Raw genomic sequence first — 18,366 nt, 5'->3', positions numbered from 1 at the left:
AGAAGACTTTCGTCTGGTGGTGTCAAACTGAAGCAGAAGTGAATGCTTAGTTTGCATGTGCAACTTTTACTCTTCAACCAGGGCTGGAGCCATGAATTGAATTTCTAGTTTGCAGTGATCTTCCTGGACAATAATTTCACTATAATAAAAATGTCAGTGATTTTGTTTGGTCTCTTCTGCTCCTGTTAAACTTTCAATCATCACAAGATTCGCCAGAAGTTCAACATCTGGCATCCATTCTGTTGCATGCTGTAACCTTTTTGCTATGTGTGGAAAATTATTTCTATTTTTGACTGTTACTTCTCAAATGCTTATTGAAAGTAATGTCTGTATATTCCATTTAAATTAGTAGGTGCTTTGTACAGCAATAATGGATACCCAGTCTTGTGAAAATAGTGATGTTATTGAGGCTTTCAAATATTTGTTATAAAATTGTTCACCTACATATCAGTCATTTGTAGTTGAGAAGGTGGGGAATGCTTTATGCTGTTGTGTCCTTTTGTTCCTCAGGCTTTCTGTCCTGAAGGGATTAATGGTTCTGTGGTTATCACTTGCCATTTATCAAGTGACTATCTTGGAGTTGATTACAACAGCAACTTGAACTCGTATAACTGCTATCACATAACAAGATCATCTCAAGGTTTTTTTTGCCAAGATTGCTCGAGCTGGGAGGGAGGTGGGAGGTGGCAGAAAGCACAGTAGGAGAGAGATGTTTTTAGTCTGGTTTCACTAGCTGAAAGTGAGGGGCAAGGTGGACATTTTGGAAGAGAGTTTCAGAGGGTGGTGAGCAATGTGACTGAAAACTAATTTATTGAAGGTAATGATGGGGTGGAGCAGGCAGAGCATGAGAGGATGGAATGTCTGGGAGAGTAAGATCGCTGAGGTAGGGTAGAGCGAGACCAAGGCATTTGTTGTAGAAGAATCTTCATAATTTATGGCTTACGGCAGGACTTCACATTTAGATTTAGCTTCAGAGGGCCTGAAAATTATTGTGTTGAAGCTGAATCCCTATTATAGTGTTACCCACCTATCTTAAACCCGTTTATATCGACAACCCACCTATATTGGCAGAAAGGTCTCTTCTCTGCATATCAACACACAAGTCTTACCATGTTTGTCGATGTCATAAACTTCAGCATACTTATTTCGACAAATTTTTCAAGTCGCTAACAGTATTACCTACATTCTGTTATTACCAGTTAAACCGAGAAGCCCTTATCCTCGCATGATCGAGTGAGTGTGGCTCATGTGTTCATGAGTGATTGCACATGAGTGCTGGTGACACATTAGTGAGTGTGACACGTGCTAGGCTTGTTTGGCTTATAAATTTACTGAAAACGTCAACATGAACATCAGCACACTCATATCAACAAATTTTTCAAGTTCCTAACAGTATTACCTGCATTCTGTTAATACCACTTTTGCCGACTGGCCCTTATCCTTATGTGGCATGTGAATCAATCAATGAGTGAGTGAGTGAGTCAGTTTGGCTCGTTCATGCTTGAGTGATTGCATGTGAGTGAGTGTGATATGTATGAGGCCCTATAAATTAGCCGGATTGGGAGTGCCGACTGTAGTCTGCTGCTGTACCACGATGGGTAACGTTTTGGATAAAGACTACGCTTTATTTGATCTTGTCCTTCCAGAATACCAACCCTACCATGACAACACTTGTTTTTTTTAAGTGAGTTCAGTGCCTTGACATCAACCCACTTGTTCCTGGTAACCCATTCCAGCTGTTAATTACACTCTGCGTAAAAAAATGTACATAAATATTACAATAAGAGAGTGATGGTGTGAAAAATGTGACTGTTTTTGACTTAGTCATGTTATGCCATCTACAAGTTTGGGAGCCAAACTATTTTTCTTCACCAAGTGTTTCCGTTACATAATAGGTTTCATCAGGGTGTTGTGCTCCTGAACAATTTGTTGTTGTGAATGCAGAACTACTGTGTAAGATGGTTTGTTGTTTTGTCCCTCCCTCAACCCCTTCGCCTTGCCCCCTTGTTCCCTATATTCAGGTCATGGGAGAAGACTTTCCTCTTCAACAACGCCTACGGTCACCATCCCCCTCGCCCTGGCTCGGCCGCGGGCTCCGCCCTTGTTAAGGGCTCTGAGAAGCCACGCGGCGTAGAGGGCGCTATATAAATGCAATTGTTGTTGTTGTTCTAACATTCTTGGCCCAGTGATGATTCAAGCTGTAAACCATTGTTGGAACCTGCACACGTGTTGTATAAATATTACANTTTTTTAAAGTTTAATGTGGTAAAACGTTTAACTGTTTCTTTTTATGTAACCATACCCTTCATACAGGTGAAAATAGCCTTCCTTTGTCAATCACCCATTACAATCCTGAGCAACTTCCACCAGAAAACTCACCGTTTTTGGAACGGAACTTTGTCTGTAGGCTCCGATGTCTCCTGGATAATTCCTCTGGATTTCTGGTAATTTGGCATTTTTGTGTTTAATTTATGGGCCACTTTTGGTCTTCAAACTACTTTTTTTTAAAAATAATTGGTTTAATGATTAGAAAATGTGTTGGCTTTTGTGCCTCAAACAAAAACCTCAGTAATATAAGAGGCTCCAGTCACGCAGCTCTGAAATATAAAGGCTGTTTGAGATTAATGATTGATAGAACCTGTTTAATGTTTTTTTAATTAAGTTTTATTATAAAATGATCAGATGTTTCATACACATTTTCTATAGTCTGGAAAATGCCTTCATTTTACACAATAACAGCAACAACAGTGATAATGGGGGTTTTTGTTTGGAAAATAGCAACCCCCCCCCCCCCCCCAACCCCCCCTATAGGTTTGAAACCTTCTTTAGCTGAACATTCCCCAAGAGGCAAGTCACTCAACGTGTCCCCAACACATATATTTCCTATTGGAGGTCATCAGATCACAGTCAGCATCAGAAATGCAGCCCTTTTTTTCCCTTCTCTCTCTATCTCCTTATCATCATGGCTATTAAAGTCAATTCTAGCCTCCCATGGACTGTTCCACCAACTAGGAATTGAAGCTGTAACCTTTTGTTCAGATTTGTCTATTGCTTTTACCCACTAGTCCAAAAGGCTACCATGGCTCTACTTTCCAATATACAGAACTGAAATGCATTTTGTTTAAAGTCGTTGCAGATGTTGTACAATGGAAAATGTATGAATATACTTTGAACTGTATTAAAGGCCTTTGCTAATGATTGAGATCCAATTTAGTGCTGGAAAGCTCAAGTCAATAATTATGGATGTTTGACTGAGCCTAGCTCTGTAATCTATAACAGTACTTAAATTAATTTCATTTTCCAGTTAAAATGATTTATTGAAACCATTTCACTGGTTCAGAGTTTACGATGCAGTACCACTTACAAGAAATCTTTGCACAGGCTTACCTTACTTGCTGTTGATCAGTCACACAAGTCTGTGGACTGTAGCAGATGAACTTCCTCAGTTATCGCAGACGGCAATATTGGTCGGATATGTACTGCATTTGATACTACAATGGCAGATTTCTAACTGATATATTCTTTTAGGCTATGAATTTCCAAGGCAGATTGAAGTTTCTTTATGAACAGAACAGGAAGGGGAAAGATGGCTCATTAATCCCACCACAATTGGGGTTATTTGCGATAGCAACGCCACTGCAGCCTCCATCCATCCTGGAGATTCGAACCAAAAACTTCATTTTCAGAACCAAGCACAAATTAGACTTCACACCCATTGGGTGCGATGCCAAGTGAGTAATATGGTTTTTGTTAGCTTATGAAAGACCGAATGGAAAATAGTTTGTAAATACGTCTTTTTCTCTGGATTCCTAGTCATTCGACTGCTGTAAATAATTCTGGGAAACAGGTCAGTGAGTTTGCATGTGTCGATGAGTCAGGACGTCATTTCCTACGATTCAAGGCAGGCATTATTGCAGGAATAGTAGAGGGTAGGGCAACGGAGTTATGAGTCAAAAGGTAACTAATACAAGCAGTGTGAAGAAATATAAGTGGGTTTTGGTGGGAAACTCAATGGGACTCGAGTCAATGTACAACTTAGGCAATTATACAATTTATAAAGATAAGACTTATATGAGTTCTACTGTTGCAAAGACAACTTTTAACAATTTCAATACAAAACTTTGTTTGACTAAAATTTACTGAACTTTGTGTTTGCAAACCTGGCTTTGAACATTGAACATACCGGGAGACATTCACTTTGCTTTTGTTTTCTTCCTCAGAGGGAAGCTGGTCCTCGGCTACACAGACACTGAGCTCTGCATGCGAGGAACTGGTTATCAGTTTATTCATGCTGCTGACATGATGTATTGTGCAGAGAACCATGTGCGAAGTAAGTGTAGTTTTCTTATGATGAAGAAAGTTCTATCCAATATAGTGTGTGTGTGTTTAAGGGAGTGGTTGATAAAAACACTAGTTTATTCTTTAAACTTTAAATTAATCTTTAAACCTGTAGTCTTTAAATAGCAAGATTCTGATTATTTACATGATTTACAATGTCCATCTATTGGACTATATTCAGTAAGCTCTGCATTAAATCAAGCTGCTATCAGTGGTGTACTAAGTAATTAATTTGTGATATGAATGCTTAGTTTATGCTGCGTTTTTCATAGTGTTCTGCAAGAAAATCACACTCGTCATCGCAAGTAAATCTTGTGTAAATTGTGTGCAATCCTGTGTAAATCGTGTCAACAAGTGATCTGAAAGTGACACATATTGGAATGCAGATGCTTAGGCTGTTTTGTGAAGTATAAGTGTTGGGATGAGAATAGATTTTTTTTTCCAATCAAAAATGGACCCTTACAACTTCTTGGGCATTCCATTTGTAATGTTGTGGAAGATCGCGGGAAGCTAACTTTAATTATTTGAGGAGGGAGGCATCACAGGAGGCTGTATTGAATTTTTTTAGGGAGGGGATTGTAACCAACACAATGGATGGTCCTGAAGCTGTCCTTGAACTATTAGCAGCAATGGACTCCTGGTTGGCGGAATTTGTTTTCATTAGGATGTCGACCACTAACCCAAATCTCGAACATGCTGACCTCTGGCCAACCATTGTGGTGGAGTCATGGCGGGGGTGGGAGGGGAGATGGGGGTGTCTTTAGTTATCAACAAGGTGGATTTTTTATCAAACAATTGGAACACCATAGATTGAAACCTCACCTCCCCTCCATTTGTGGGATGAAATTCCATCTAGCCTTAGCCTGTAAGACCATTTATTTTGCCTTAAGAATTAAGAATTGTGGAAGATTCTTCAATTTAGTTGTTTTCAAACTAGATTTGGAAAACCAGCTTTCAAATTAAGGCTGAATTTACCATAATAGTTACACAGTCTGAAAAGAGTTGAAGCAGCTCCCAGGAACTTTAAACTTCAATTTAAAATGCAGCACTGACACAAACAACTTGCATTTCTTTCCCCCATTGTTTTCTGAATTTCAGTGATGAAGACTGGAGAAAGTGGCATGACAGTTTTCAGACTCTTGACCAAAGAGAATGGTTGGACCTGGGTGCAGGCCAATGCACGGTTGGGATATAAGAATGGGAGGCCAGATTATATTATCGCCACACAGAGAGCTCTCACGTAAGTACTGAAACTGATTTACATTGAAATCAAGTCTTACGGAAGCTTTTGAAGAGATCCAGAATGAAATAGATTTCTCGTATTTTAATCATGTTTAGAATCCTTCACAGGTAATTGTTTTAAAGTGCATTTGTAGGAACCTGCAGCAGCCAATTTGTGCACAGCGGTGGCTCACAAAGTTATTGACCGATGGATTATTGAAGGATTATAGGCCAGAACACCAGGGGATCACTAGTTGAAAGGAACTGCAACTATTACTGTTTGGTTTAAGCAAATACTAAAAAAATTGACTCTGATTCTTCTTTATTTAGCCTCTACATGCAAACAGGAACGTTCAATCATCATACATTGGGATGGGGGCAGAGAACAAGAGGGAGGGAAGAGTTTCACCTAAAGTCCTTTAATGAACTGTGTCAATACAAAGGCAACTTTATCAGATGGCCTTTCCCCAGTGTGCCATAAATAAGGTCTTGCTCTGGTGTTTGCCCTTTTTTTTAAACTTTACTGGCAATAGCCCACGCTGTTACCCATATAGGAAAAAAGATCTTTTGTTGTTTTAACTTGTTGATTTGTTTGAGGTCCACCTATCTTTTCTGCAGTCTGGAAACATTGCTGTATATGTATCTTGATAAATTGGCTTTACAGTTAAATTTAGAACAGTAGCACACCTTTGGTAAGATGTGCATGTGTCTATTATTCTCAAGAAAATATTTAGGAGCTCATCTAGATGAGGGATGTCAATGCTGGCAAATTAATAGTTTGTCTATTTTTGGCATAGAGCCACTTCCAGGTCAGAATCAAGAGTGCTTCCTACTGAACTAATGTGACTCTTTCCATTCTGTACACAATGCAATGCAAATTTGAGTTATATAATGTCTGTCATATCTTGAGAATATCCCAAGGTGCTTAAAAGTTCTGGTTTGGCACCCACGATAGGGGTGGGAGTCGAGTGGGTGGTTAGGGTAGGAGAAAGATGAAAGGTCTTGAGGCAGACCTTGAAAGATATGAGGGAGGAAATGAGTTGGAGGGACTCCGGAGAGTGGAGGCAGATAGGCTGAAAACCTGATCTCCGATGGAGCCACAAAAGCTATCCATGGTGTTTCTGAGAGCAGCCCACATGACTTGTGCTGTCATTGTATTTTATCTTCACCTACACAATACAAGCTCCATTGGAAGGCAGTGCTAGCTGCAAAGAAGTAAGCTTGTTTCTTGCAGCTGAGGATATAATTAGAGTCAAGTTCTTCATAGAACTTCACCTCAGCATTAAAAGGTTTTGGGTTTGATCCCCACTTCAGGACTTTAAGCTTACAGTCTATGCTGACATTTTAGTCCAGTGTTGGATAAGCGCTTCATTGTCAGAACTTCTCTCCTTTGGATGAAAGTTCAGGTGAACATTAAAGATCCCATGATACTGTTTGAAAAAAGAAGCGAGTTTCTCCTCCTCACAAACGGGACGAGTGAAGAATCAACTGGGAAGTCTCCCCACCCTCAGGAATTCCTCTAACCCTTGGCCATTAAAGACATTTGACTGGTTTGGGACCATTCCAGTATATTAGCTGACAAGAGCATCACCTTCCCCACTATAATCACAGCTCTGACGTTGATTCTCCTTTCAAGATGTCCTCCCAACAAGAAAGGCGCTATGTAAATGTAAATTGTATTGTACTGAATCTGGTGGAGTTGGCATCATGCAATGCTTTTGCGTGGGAACAATAGTAATTGGAGTTGAGGTTTAAATCAGCCATGATCTAATAGAATAATATTAATCCTTGCATTGGATATAGAGCCTTATTACATCTTCGAGACGTCTCAAAACGCTTGACAGAATATACTGTAAAGTGAATTGACAGTATATTTGTGGGTGAAATGCAGCAGCCAATTGCGCACAGCAGTGTTCCACAAACAGTCGTAGGTTGAAGTGACTGGACTGAATTCATTATTATTATTTTTTTAAAAAGGAATTATTACCCCCGGAAAAGCATTCTGCCAATTGACTAACAACTGGTTCCTACTTATTGCTAGGTTAACAGATGCATGTGGAGTAAGGAAACTTGCCCAACATTTCGCCCTACCGGGAATCGAACCCAGGGCTCTCATTCGCGAGGCGAGTGCTCTAACCACTGAGCTACAGGACTCCGCAACAAGAATGGCGGAACAAGCTTGAACGGCTGAATGCCTTACCCCTGTTCCTATGTTCCTATAAATCCTGATGTGGGGCTTGAACCCACAACCTTCTGACTCAATGAGCCAGGATGGGACATGTATTAATCCTTGGTAGCAGGAAGAATTATGTTGTGGACCTGGTGAATATGTCTGCTGTTAGGCTTTTCATTGTTTATGAATCCTTTTGTGAATACAGTGTATTTTGAATCCTTGCACATATTAAATGCATTCTTGTAACAAAGTTGTTTTTCTTACGTCTTCAGAGCAGAAGAAGGGGAAGAGCATTTGAGGAAACGAGCATTGCAGTTGCCCTTTAATTTTGCCACTGGGGAGGCGTTGCTATATGAAGGAAGCTTTTCATTGCTCGGATTGATGGATCCCTCACACAATAAAATCAAAGTAATGACCGGAAAATTAACAGCTCTCAAAGAAACATCTTCAAGGGGACAGGAATCTATCGATCCAAGCTCGCTTCTTGGTGCCATGCTTCAGCAGGACAGATCTGTATATGTCTCTGCTCCATCACAAAATTGCAATATTTCCTTTGAAAACATTTGCAATGAGAGCAAAGATGCAGAACAAAACGATATTGTTCCCAGTGATTGGGAGGATGTTCTGTTCAGTGGAAAGAACAGGATTGGGAAGAAACAGCCCACCGACTGCATTCAGGATGAAGCCACCTTCGCCCCTGCTGAAGAGAATTTAGACTTTTTGGCAAATAACATTGGCAGTGATCTTTATAACACTATGAAAAGTCTTGGAATTGGGCTGGAAGACTTTGACCTCATACAGCGGGATGAGACGTTCCTGAGAGTTAATTGGGATTATCTGGATGAAGCTGGAGATATAAATGACATATCACTAAACGAGGAGATTCTAACCTATGTCCAGGAATCATTGAAAAAGAGGTCCGACTGCATGTACTCTAGCTGCATGCAGCAAAAGCCACTTACTCCGAGTTCAAGTTGTATGGTTCAACAGCAAGTGCATCAAGAGCAGAAGCAGCAAAAAGAGCAAAATTATCAACAGCATCAGCAGCAAGACCAGCAGCAGCAGCAGCAACATTATTATCAGCAGCAGCAGCTATGCCAGAAAATGAAACATATGCAAGTCAATGGACCGTTTGCAAACTGGAACCCAGGCAATGAAAGACTTGTCAATTGTCAGCAACAGTTTGGGTTCTCTGGCTTAGACAGCACCGCCCAAGAGGTCCAGTACAAATCTGAGCTCAGTGTTACCCCCTCAGCCTGTCAGCAAGATGTTCATTTGCACCAGCAGCTTGCTGCGTTCCCAGCACAGCCTTCTAACTTAATACAAACAGACTTCCCGATTAGTAGCTATCACACAAGGAACTATACCACAGCTGATGGTTTGGAGGATTACCTGTACTCAAATGTACAGCAAAACCCACAAATTCCAGACTGCAGTGGAGCAAACACGACCGGCTCAGGGACAACACAGCAGGCATTCTATGCAGGGGACGTGACAATGTACCCATGTGAGAATGATTTGTCCTGTATCAATCCTGTACAGTTGAATCCTGCAATCTCAAGTCAACAGCAATTTTTAGCCAAGGTAAGGACTTGGTGCTAAAATACCATATGAAGCAATTGTTTAGCGGGTGTTAAAGCTTCTTTAAGACTGTAGTTATAAAGTGTGATAATGTATCTTGACTAAATTATGTATCATTTAACATCCTTGAGCTTTTTAACAATTATTTTTAACCAATATACAGTATTCGTAGGAGACTCAACCCTTTCCTCCCACACATATGCTTGTGGAAGCATACTAACAATTTTGTGATGGAGCAGATATTGTAAGTAAAAAAGCTCAAAGTGCATTCAAGCAGCACTAATTGTAAGTTGCAATATTTACAGAGTTTTAAAGTTAAAGTCTCTGGTTCAAATAGGACTTTGTAGACTTGAAAGAAACAAAACTGCTCCACACTGCAGAAAGAGGCTAGGCTGATTTGAAACAGCTAGCAAATCCTTTAATACAATCCGAGTTCAAACTAATACTCTCAAAGTGATATTTCAGAGTTAGGAATTATAATTTTTTCTAATTTGACATTTCTGGTGACACTCGCCAAAAGTTTCGATAATTGGTGAAATTTGGTAGATATTAATTTTTTGCCTCTAGGACTTTGGTTTTAGTTTGGAATGACAAAATGGGTGGGATCAAAATTGTCTCTTTTCATTGCTCTACATGAAATCAGTTTGTTTCAATTTAGGAATGATCAGTTTGTTTCAATTCTCACCTGTAGGTTCACAAAATAAAGTGCCTCGAAAAAGCCGGGCGAGCTCACTTCAGTCATTACATGGTCAGTGACTCAAGCCCCTGCTGCCACAGCTACCACAAGCATGTGTGTGGGGGGGAAAGGGTTGAGTCTCCTACGAATACTGTATAATGGTTAAAAAGAACCTTGCCCATTAGCAATGCCCTTAATATTACATCAGTGACCTGAATCACCCAACCTGTTTCAGTAATCAGGTCACCTCACCAAGTAGGTCACTTTTGTCCAGTCACTTGGATGACTGGATTAGTTAGGTTCTACTGCATACATTTTGTTACTTATCATTTTAATTCTATCTGTGCTGCCTTGTATGTACTGCACTGAGTGTATTGACCAATGTTCCTGCCAGCCGCATGCTGTACAATGAGACTCTGATATCAAACCACCATTATCCCCACAGCAGGTCAATCTGCACCTGAAAGGGAATAATGGATAGATTAATGTTTCACATTCAAAGGAACTGACACTGCAGACATAAAGCATTCACCTTTTTTCCCCAGATGCTGGTTTATGTGTGGCACATTTTTGAGGTTTTAAAAACAATTTTCTAACATCCACATTTTATTTTTAAACAGCTCATTGTGAAGTTAAAAGTACTATTGAACAAAAGAACCCTTGTGACTGAATTTTTGTTCTATGCTGAACGTACTAAATGTATATGCTAAATGATAAATCTAATTGTCGAAATGGGTAGTTAGATGGGCCTGACATTTGGTATGCATCTACTGAAAGGCGCTTTGCTTATCTTTACCTCAGCAGATCGAAACTGGATACATTGATGTAAACAGTACTGAAATCTATCCAAGCTCCTTCAACAACGTGAATTACCCATCGTTAAACTCTCAGCCTCTTAATCATCATCCAGGAAAATCTACTCAAGTCTACTCAAACCAACCAAACAGTGGCTTTATGTAGATGAATACAAGGACTACCATCCTGTGTCAAACATGATGGTTTGAATACTGCCAGCTGAAGGACAGCTGGAAAGTATGCAGAATGTGAAGGGACAAGGAGCTTCTAAAACTGAAGAATTATAAGGCGCAAAAGACTGCACTGTGCTGGATTTTAAATTGGACCTTATACTCTGTTATGGATGATATTGATTCTTTGTTTTGCACTAAAAGTGCATGTGTGTTTTTGCTCAGATTTTGCGTGAAATATGAAGTTCTTCCTTCACGGACATTAAATTCTTTGGTAATGTTCTGTTAGATTTGGGGGGAGTAGGGGCGGGGGTCCTAGGACCTTGGCACAGAGTATTCATTTGAAATAAATCAATTTTGGCACATGCACATTCATCCCAGTAATTAGGTCCAACCCATCATGAAAGATCGGTAAAGGTTCTGCAAGATCAAGTTTTGGCTAATTGGACACGGTCTCTCGGAGGTTGCATCCCACAACTAAGTGTTTGGCCCAGAGTGCGTGAGGACTGTACAGTTGGAGCTAATTTTATATAATTACAAACTATCATTATGTAAGATCTGTATTTTTACTTCCTACAAAGAAAATTATTTTATACGTGTGTCTTCATATTTTGGATGTAAGCAGGTTACGTTCACATACACGAACATGCTATGAAAGCATCCTGTCTGCATGATAAGATCATGACTATAATTTCCCCCTTCTCTCCCCCACTGCTGTAAATCTTTAGGCAGTAGTATTATGCTTTGCTGTACAATCCGCTGTACGGAACCAAAGCCATAAAACCAATTTTTCATTTGTCTGTACAGTGGCTGGCAGTGAACAGGGAAAGACATTTGGTTACGTTTAAACTTATTTTTCTCTATTTGATGGACCTAAAGGTTGTGCGAGCTCCCTAACTCCATGGAAGGTAATAATACTTGAGACTTAAGAACTCAGCGTTAAATGCTTAACCTGATTTAAAGAATCTATTCAGAAGGGTAGCTCTCAGTTCACATTGACATAATGGGAATGATTTAAAGTAGCCTGCAGAGCTGCTGTAATGCTCTGTAAAACTTTTAAAGAATTAGCCCCTCTGGATAAATATGGGGAACAGTGGAATAAATTCATTTTAGTTACCTTTTGTTAACTATTCTGACTTCAGTTAGATTTGTTGTGAAGATTTTGATTTACTGAATACAATAGGTATTCCACTGTATACTCTCCATTTATAGTATGCATAGTAGATAAAATTACATAAAATGTATATTTTATTTAAGCATCAAAGATGTTATACCACACCTCTTTTCCCCCTCCCTCCCCACCACCCTCACTTTCATTTCCCTGCTTAAATAAGTTGCATTACTGCACATATTCTACCTGTGGACATCTATTTTACTTTCCAGACAAACAGAGAATTTGTTTTTACAGTGCATCGTCTCAAAGTTAAACCAGTATCGTAAATTATTTCTGCGAAAGAGAACATCATATCAATTTCCTATTACAATGCACATAGGGGGCGGGGCTGGTGAGAATACTCTTTGACCAGGGTCAGTCGTCTTTAAACCAGGCTTGACTTGACTGATAGGTCCATTGACCAATGAGAGGTGAGGACACCCTGACGAGTGGCCCGCCAGACCAGAAGTAGGCGGGCACCCCGGGGAGTTGGGAGAGAGGCAAGAAGGGTCCCGTGGGTGATGGGGTTGGGGCTGCTTAGAGGTCTGGCTATGATCCTCCTTAGGCCGTTTCCCTCCTGGCTCCCATTAAAGAGATGGGCTGTGGGTAGATTGGGTGGAGGCTAAGCCTATGATTATGCAATGCAGTGATGTCTCTTTATCCAGAAAGGATTTTGTTTTACCTCTTTGAGAACCTGTGCCTGATCCCATGAGCCACTGTATAGTTTGTGTAAATTGGCTGTTTCACAGGCACAGGTGTTGACATATGTCAGCCCTTGTTTCTTATGGCACATTTGCAGCATTTAGCAGGAAGACAGTAATTATGGATTATTTTGTCAAAAAAAAATTACTTTATTTACAAAATATTTAGAATTTTTTTCCCAGCACTTTCGTAAACCTGGCAAAGGCGTGCTGTACACATTCAGCCTCAGTTAACATACCTATCCCTGGTATATTGCACTCTTCAGGAGAAAAAATAACTAATACTTAACTGTAAAAGCTCTTATTGATTCAGTGAGCAGTAAAGATGACTACAACAGCAAGTTTGCTTTAATTATTAAAAGCTACATTTTGCAGTTTATCAAAGAAAGAAAAGTACTTTTTAATACAATTACTTTATCGAACAGGTTTTGTAGACTTGCAAAAACATCAATATTGGTGCAAAATGTACCTTTATTTTGAATAATTGTTACTGATTTTGTACATGTTCAATTTGACACATTTTAGTGTGTATTATGTAATTTATATATTCTGAACAAAATTGTCCTTTTGAAGATAATTATATTTTAAAACACATTTATTACATTTTTAAACGTTGCCGGTTTCGTAAGCATAAACCAAAATACTGTAATATGCCAGAGTAATAGTTTTTTTTTGAATATTCACCCGGTTCATCCCTTGCTTGTTACCCATTTTACATGGAAGGGGAAATGATCTGGGTGTCGCATGATTTTAGTTTGCTTATTGCTCAGTAGCAGAACCAGTCTGTGTGTGTTTCAGGGTCAGAAGCATTTGTAATCCTTGGAGCAATAAATGCTTTAAGTTGCACACAATCTTCAGAGTAGGATTTGAAAAGATATGCCTTGAAACACAGAACCAATCTAAGGGAGAATATTTTTGTGGGAGATGAGGCAAGAAAGTTAGAATGCATTTTAAATATTCCTCTCTTAGATACAGCAGATAGACTTAGCTATGCTTATGGATTTATTTGGTTTAGTTTAAATAAAAGGTGTGTAATGGTTTTATGGGCACCATCTTCTTGAAAAATTATTTGACCGTATAGTCCACACACCCTCTCTCTTGCCTAGGGGAAGGTCTGCATGATAATGTGATTCGAAAAGATAATTGAGCAAACCTACAGAAATTTTATCCGTCTGAACATCTTATTAAACTATTATAGGTCATCTCAAGTGCACTAGCAGTGCTTGTTTGTGATTTCCTTGCGCTGAAATTAGGCTTTGTTCGTCTGTTTCTTTCCACTTCTCAAAATAGATTTGCAAGTACTTTTGTGAAGATTGTGCCCTTTTGAAATCATGCTCTTAGAGACTCACCAATGTGGCTTTGGCTTAGATTAACTCAGTAGGATGAGAATATGGGTTGCCGATCCCTTTCTGCTGTTAAGGGGTGAAATGAATTAAATTTTTATGACAGTTGAAGCTCATTAGCATTGTCTGGTCTAAATTAGTCTCACCATGTGAAAAGTGAACAACCTGATGCTCCCCTTCAACACTACCAACCATTAAACGTGACTTCGTCGAGAGCAACGAAAAGACTGATGCACCTCATTTCTAACAGAATGAGAAACAATACAGTTTGCAATACTAAAGACTGGCTCCTGCATTTTGGAACTGAGAAATGAGGGGTTTGCTGAAACTAAGCCCTATAAGGTATGCGAATGTGATAAACAGTAGCTAAGTCTACAAACACTGTAATAGAGGTTTAAAGGGATAGCATCATATTGTACAAAAGTACTGTTTATTAATTATATCATGTTATAGACATTAGTCTACTAAGCCAAATTAAAAAAAATACCATATTACTAAGTGCCAAGCATTCAGTACTGCCAGTACTGGCTTATTGTAAGCATTTATATGCGTAACAGCTTATTAGTGTTTTGGTCTATACTTGCAGCAGCTGAGCCTTAGTAGTACACAGTGAGATGGTATATGCAAGTGCACTGGTGACTGCACAAGCACCATAAAGGTTTGGAAGTACACCTCAGTTTGAATTCTGCTCTCTTTGCTCTCCAGTCTTTTTTGTTAAAGTGATGTTTTAAAAAAACAGTATTACTGTAAACAGTTTCTTGTAAGTTTATTTTGACTTTTGTTTCTAATGGATTTGCTCACAGTTTGCTATGTCCACACACACTGTACATGTTTCTAAGATAACATTTGTAGTAACCTCACTGACCTTCAGTGAAGTTTGTAAAACTTCAATATTGTAATAAAAGCTCACTGAATGTGAATATTTTGGAACCAAAATTGATCATTCTCTTGTCTGAATGAATTGTTATTATTGTGCTTGAAAGTGTAATGATTTATTCATAATTTTACCCCTAAACCATGTGTATGGAAAATCGCCAAGAGGGGACACTTGCTCCTTTAAAGCAATTGTATCTTCAAACACTTCCCTTGGAGATCTCCTCTCTGCACACTGAATGTCCACAACATATGGTTTTCAGCTCCCTTTATTAGACTCAACAGAAAGGCCTGTCTTGTGTTTGGACAATTATCACCATTACCTCCTGATGAACCACAACTTCAAGTTGTGCTAATTCATAGGAAGTTTTAAAAATAAAGTTCCAGTTACTTGAAGTGCGATTAAAAATCAGGAAAGCAGAAATACAAAAAAAGTTATCTTCATATCCAAGTCGCACGCAAACCTTTATGCTAATTTTGCTTCATTCAACAAATTGAAATGTCTGTTCTATCTACAAGAAAGGCCAAATTTTCCATTTCAAGAGTTGAGAATTCTTGGCATGTTTTATTCCAGGAAGAAATTCAAAACCTTTGCAAAAGGGTCATACTCCTTGTTCAAAGGATGCACACTATTTGGTGGATCAGTAGCTAGACAGATTAATTGTACGGCTGTGCAAATTATCCATACTCTGACTATCTATAATAGAGATTTGTCGAATGTCCAACTAGTGACTGGGGGGTGGGGGGGTGGCAGGGAAATGTCAGCTGGAGTTGAACTGGCTCCTTGGAGTTGAACTGGCTCATGTTTAGCAATGGAATGTAAGAATCAAGAAAACCATCTGTGGCAGTCTCAGTCATCCAGTTCCTGAGCCAGCTGGGTCCTTAGTACCCCAGGCCATTGCTGATGAAGGCCCAGTCAGCCCGGCTCATAGAAGGTCAGACCAATCACTGGGGTCAGAATTCTTTCCACTCAGCTCCTCTTAATCATGCAAACCAAAGCCCTAACGGGTAGGGTGGTGGTAGCTGGACAAGCTGTGCGGAAAACTAAACAGGGTAATTTTAACTGGTTAGACTCCAGCAGTATCCCAAAACAGACTCCGGGATCCCCAAGTGTTGGCTCTTGCCAACCTGCGCCTAATATTTTTCGAGTTTAAGTAAGCAGCATCCATTCCTCTGGGGAGAGTGTGCGCGATCCATTCTAATAAATATCTCAGGAATTTCCATGTATTGGTGGGATACATAGAACTCTGTTTGCTTTGGATATTCTTAAGCATGGTGTTGGGCATCATGCTGCTCCAAAAAAAATAATACTCGTTGCACCAATATTAAACTAGTTACCAAGTTTCATGTTGACTGATATTTCAGGTAAATGATAAAAGAATGCTTCTGTTTTGGAAATTATAGATTGGTCTAGGGCAATACAATACCCACGGCAACAATATGATTCATCTAGACTCAGTGCACCTCAGATGAAGGTTGAGGAAACATTTCTTCACACAGAGGGTAGTGAATTTATGGAATTCTCTACCCCAGAAGGCTGTGGATGCTCAGTTATTGAGCATATTCAAGACTGAGGATGATAAATTTCTGAAGGATAAAGAGATTAAGGTTATATGGGAATAGGGTGGGTAAATGGAATTAGGTTAGAAGATCAGCCATGATCTTATTAAATGCTGAGGCAGGCTCGAGGGGCCGAATGGTCTACTCCTGCTCCTACATCTTATAGTCTTATAAAGAGTAGACATGTGCGTATATATTTTGCCACAGACGAGTTTAGCATGCAAGACATTTATTTTATTACACTTCGAGAACCATATTTGTTCCAGTGATTTATCTTGGCTAATGGTGTTATAGACTATATCACTGAACACTGCCTACTCTTGGTCCCGCAGCCTTAGACCAATTTCTAACCATACATCCAGCTTTGCTCGATTGACTTGAGTCTGTGCATAAGTCAAGCAATGATCCCCACCACCTTCACCACTCGAAAACCCCCCAAAGTAACAAAGTAGTAAAAGATCAACTTGGGTGCAATTATCTCAGAGTACAACCACATGAATAGTTTTAGTCACCGAACAAGTATAGTTTTTGCATCATAACAAAATTGTACAAATGGTCGATTTTAATACAAATATTTCAGTATATTATCCTCATCAAACTATTAGATTAAATTTGAGAGTAGTCATAACAGAATCATAATTCATAGAAATTGGAGCTAGCTAGCTCCTCTGATCACAATTCTCCAATCTTTCCTCATAATTTATTTACTATATATTTTCCCTCTTCAGATATTTGGCTACTCTCACTTGTTGGCTTGATGAGTTCCTGTGAGTGCCACAAAATGCAAAACATGCGAGAAAAAAAATAGACTGAAAGACATCAACTTATTTGATTGGTTATTTTTCCCCAGAGTGTTAAAATCACTTCGGACATAAGTGTGCGGTATTTTTTATGGTGCTCGTCAATTCAGTAGATGAATACTTTATAAAAATGCTATCAGCAAAGTTTTATCCAAGAAAATCATACTTTTAAAACACTGATTTACTTTTAATATGCTTTACGATCATGCTGAAGTTTACTAAATTATTTGTAACCAAATATTCAATAGTAAAAGCTTCATAATGCCAGACAAATGTTGTTCCTTTATTCTTTTTACTTTTCCATCCCAGTGGAGTCCTAGTGGTAGCTCAGTGGTTAGAGCACTCACCTCACAAGCGAGAGACCTGGGTTCGATATCCAGGCAGAATTCTCTAATCTTGTAGAAATTACAAGAGCATAACTTGATGGGCAAGTTTCCTTACTCCGCACGCCTCTGTTTACCTAGCAGTAAGTAGGAACCTAATTGTTACTTGATTGATGGATCGCTCTTCCGGGGATAATAATCCCTTTAAAAAAAATTATTATTTGGTCACTCAATCCATGACTGTTTGTGGGACACTGCTGTGCATGATTGGCTGCCGTGTTTTGCCCACAAATATACAGTCAATTCCCTTTACAGTATATTCTATGTCAAATGCAATGATTATTATTATTTTAGTCAATGTAGTCAAGAAAAATAGGACCACTTTTTAACTTGTCAAACTGAAATTATTACATCTGCATATTTTGCTAATGATTTAAAGACCCTCATTTCCTGAAACAAAAAAAAGGATTTTTTTTGTTGAAGACGATCTAGGTGGTTAAACTTCAAACTTTATTTTGTCAGCCGGGTATCTGACACACACATAAACTCATCACCATGCTTTACTTTATCCTAACCATACTACTGAGTGTTCCAAATACAGAACGCATGGAAATTTCCCTGACTGGAATGGAGTGCACATTCTTTCCCCAGAGGGATGC

The 18,366-nt window shown here is 39.2% G+C and overlaps 1 protein-coding gene across 2 annotated transcripts in view; it reads left to right on the top strand.

Moving 5' to 3' along the window:
* ahr1a (aryl hydrocarbon receptor 1a) overlaps positions 1–15,091 on the top strand; it is a 144,807-nt gene extending 129,716 nt beyond the window's left edge. The window contains exons 6-11 of one of the 2 annotated variants that reach the window (XM_042332144.1): positions 2,314–2,444; positions 3,529–3,731; positions 4,221–4,330; positions 5,437–5,578; positions 8,005–9,316; positions 10,794–15,091. In XM_042332144.1, coding sequence (XP_042188078.1) covers positions 2,314–2,444; positions 3,529–3,731; positions 4,221–4,330; positions 5,437–5,578; positions 8,005–9,316; positions 10,794–10,949 — 2,054 coding nt within the window. In that variant the 3' untranslated portion in view covers positions 10,950–15,091. Of the gene's footprint in view, positions 1–2,313; positions 2,445–3,528; positions 3,732–4,220; positions 4,331–5,436; positions 5,579–8,004; positions 9,317–10,790 lie in introns of both variants that reach the window. The other variant, XM_007899700.2, reaches the window with a different exon arrangement.
* The last annotated feature ends 3,275 nt before the right edge of the window (positions 15,092–18,366 follow it).

The sequence above is a fragment of the Callorhinchus milii genome, unplaced genomic scaffold, assembly GCF_018977255.1.
Source record: "Callorhinchus milii isolate IMCB2004 unplaced genomic scaffold, IMCB_Cmil_1.0 Scaffold2, whole genome shotgun sequence".
Lineage (NCBI taxonomy): Eukaryota > Metazoa > Chordata > Chondrichthyes > Chimaeriformes > Callorhinchidae > Callorhinchus > Callorhinchus milii.
Note: the sequence above shows the minus strand (reverse complement) of the source record. Positions and strands in the feature narration are given on the sequence as shown.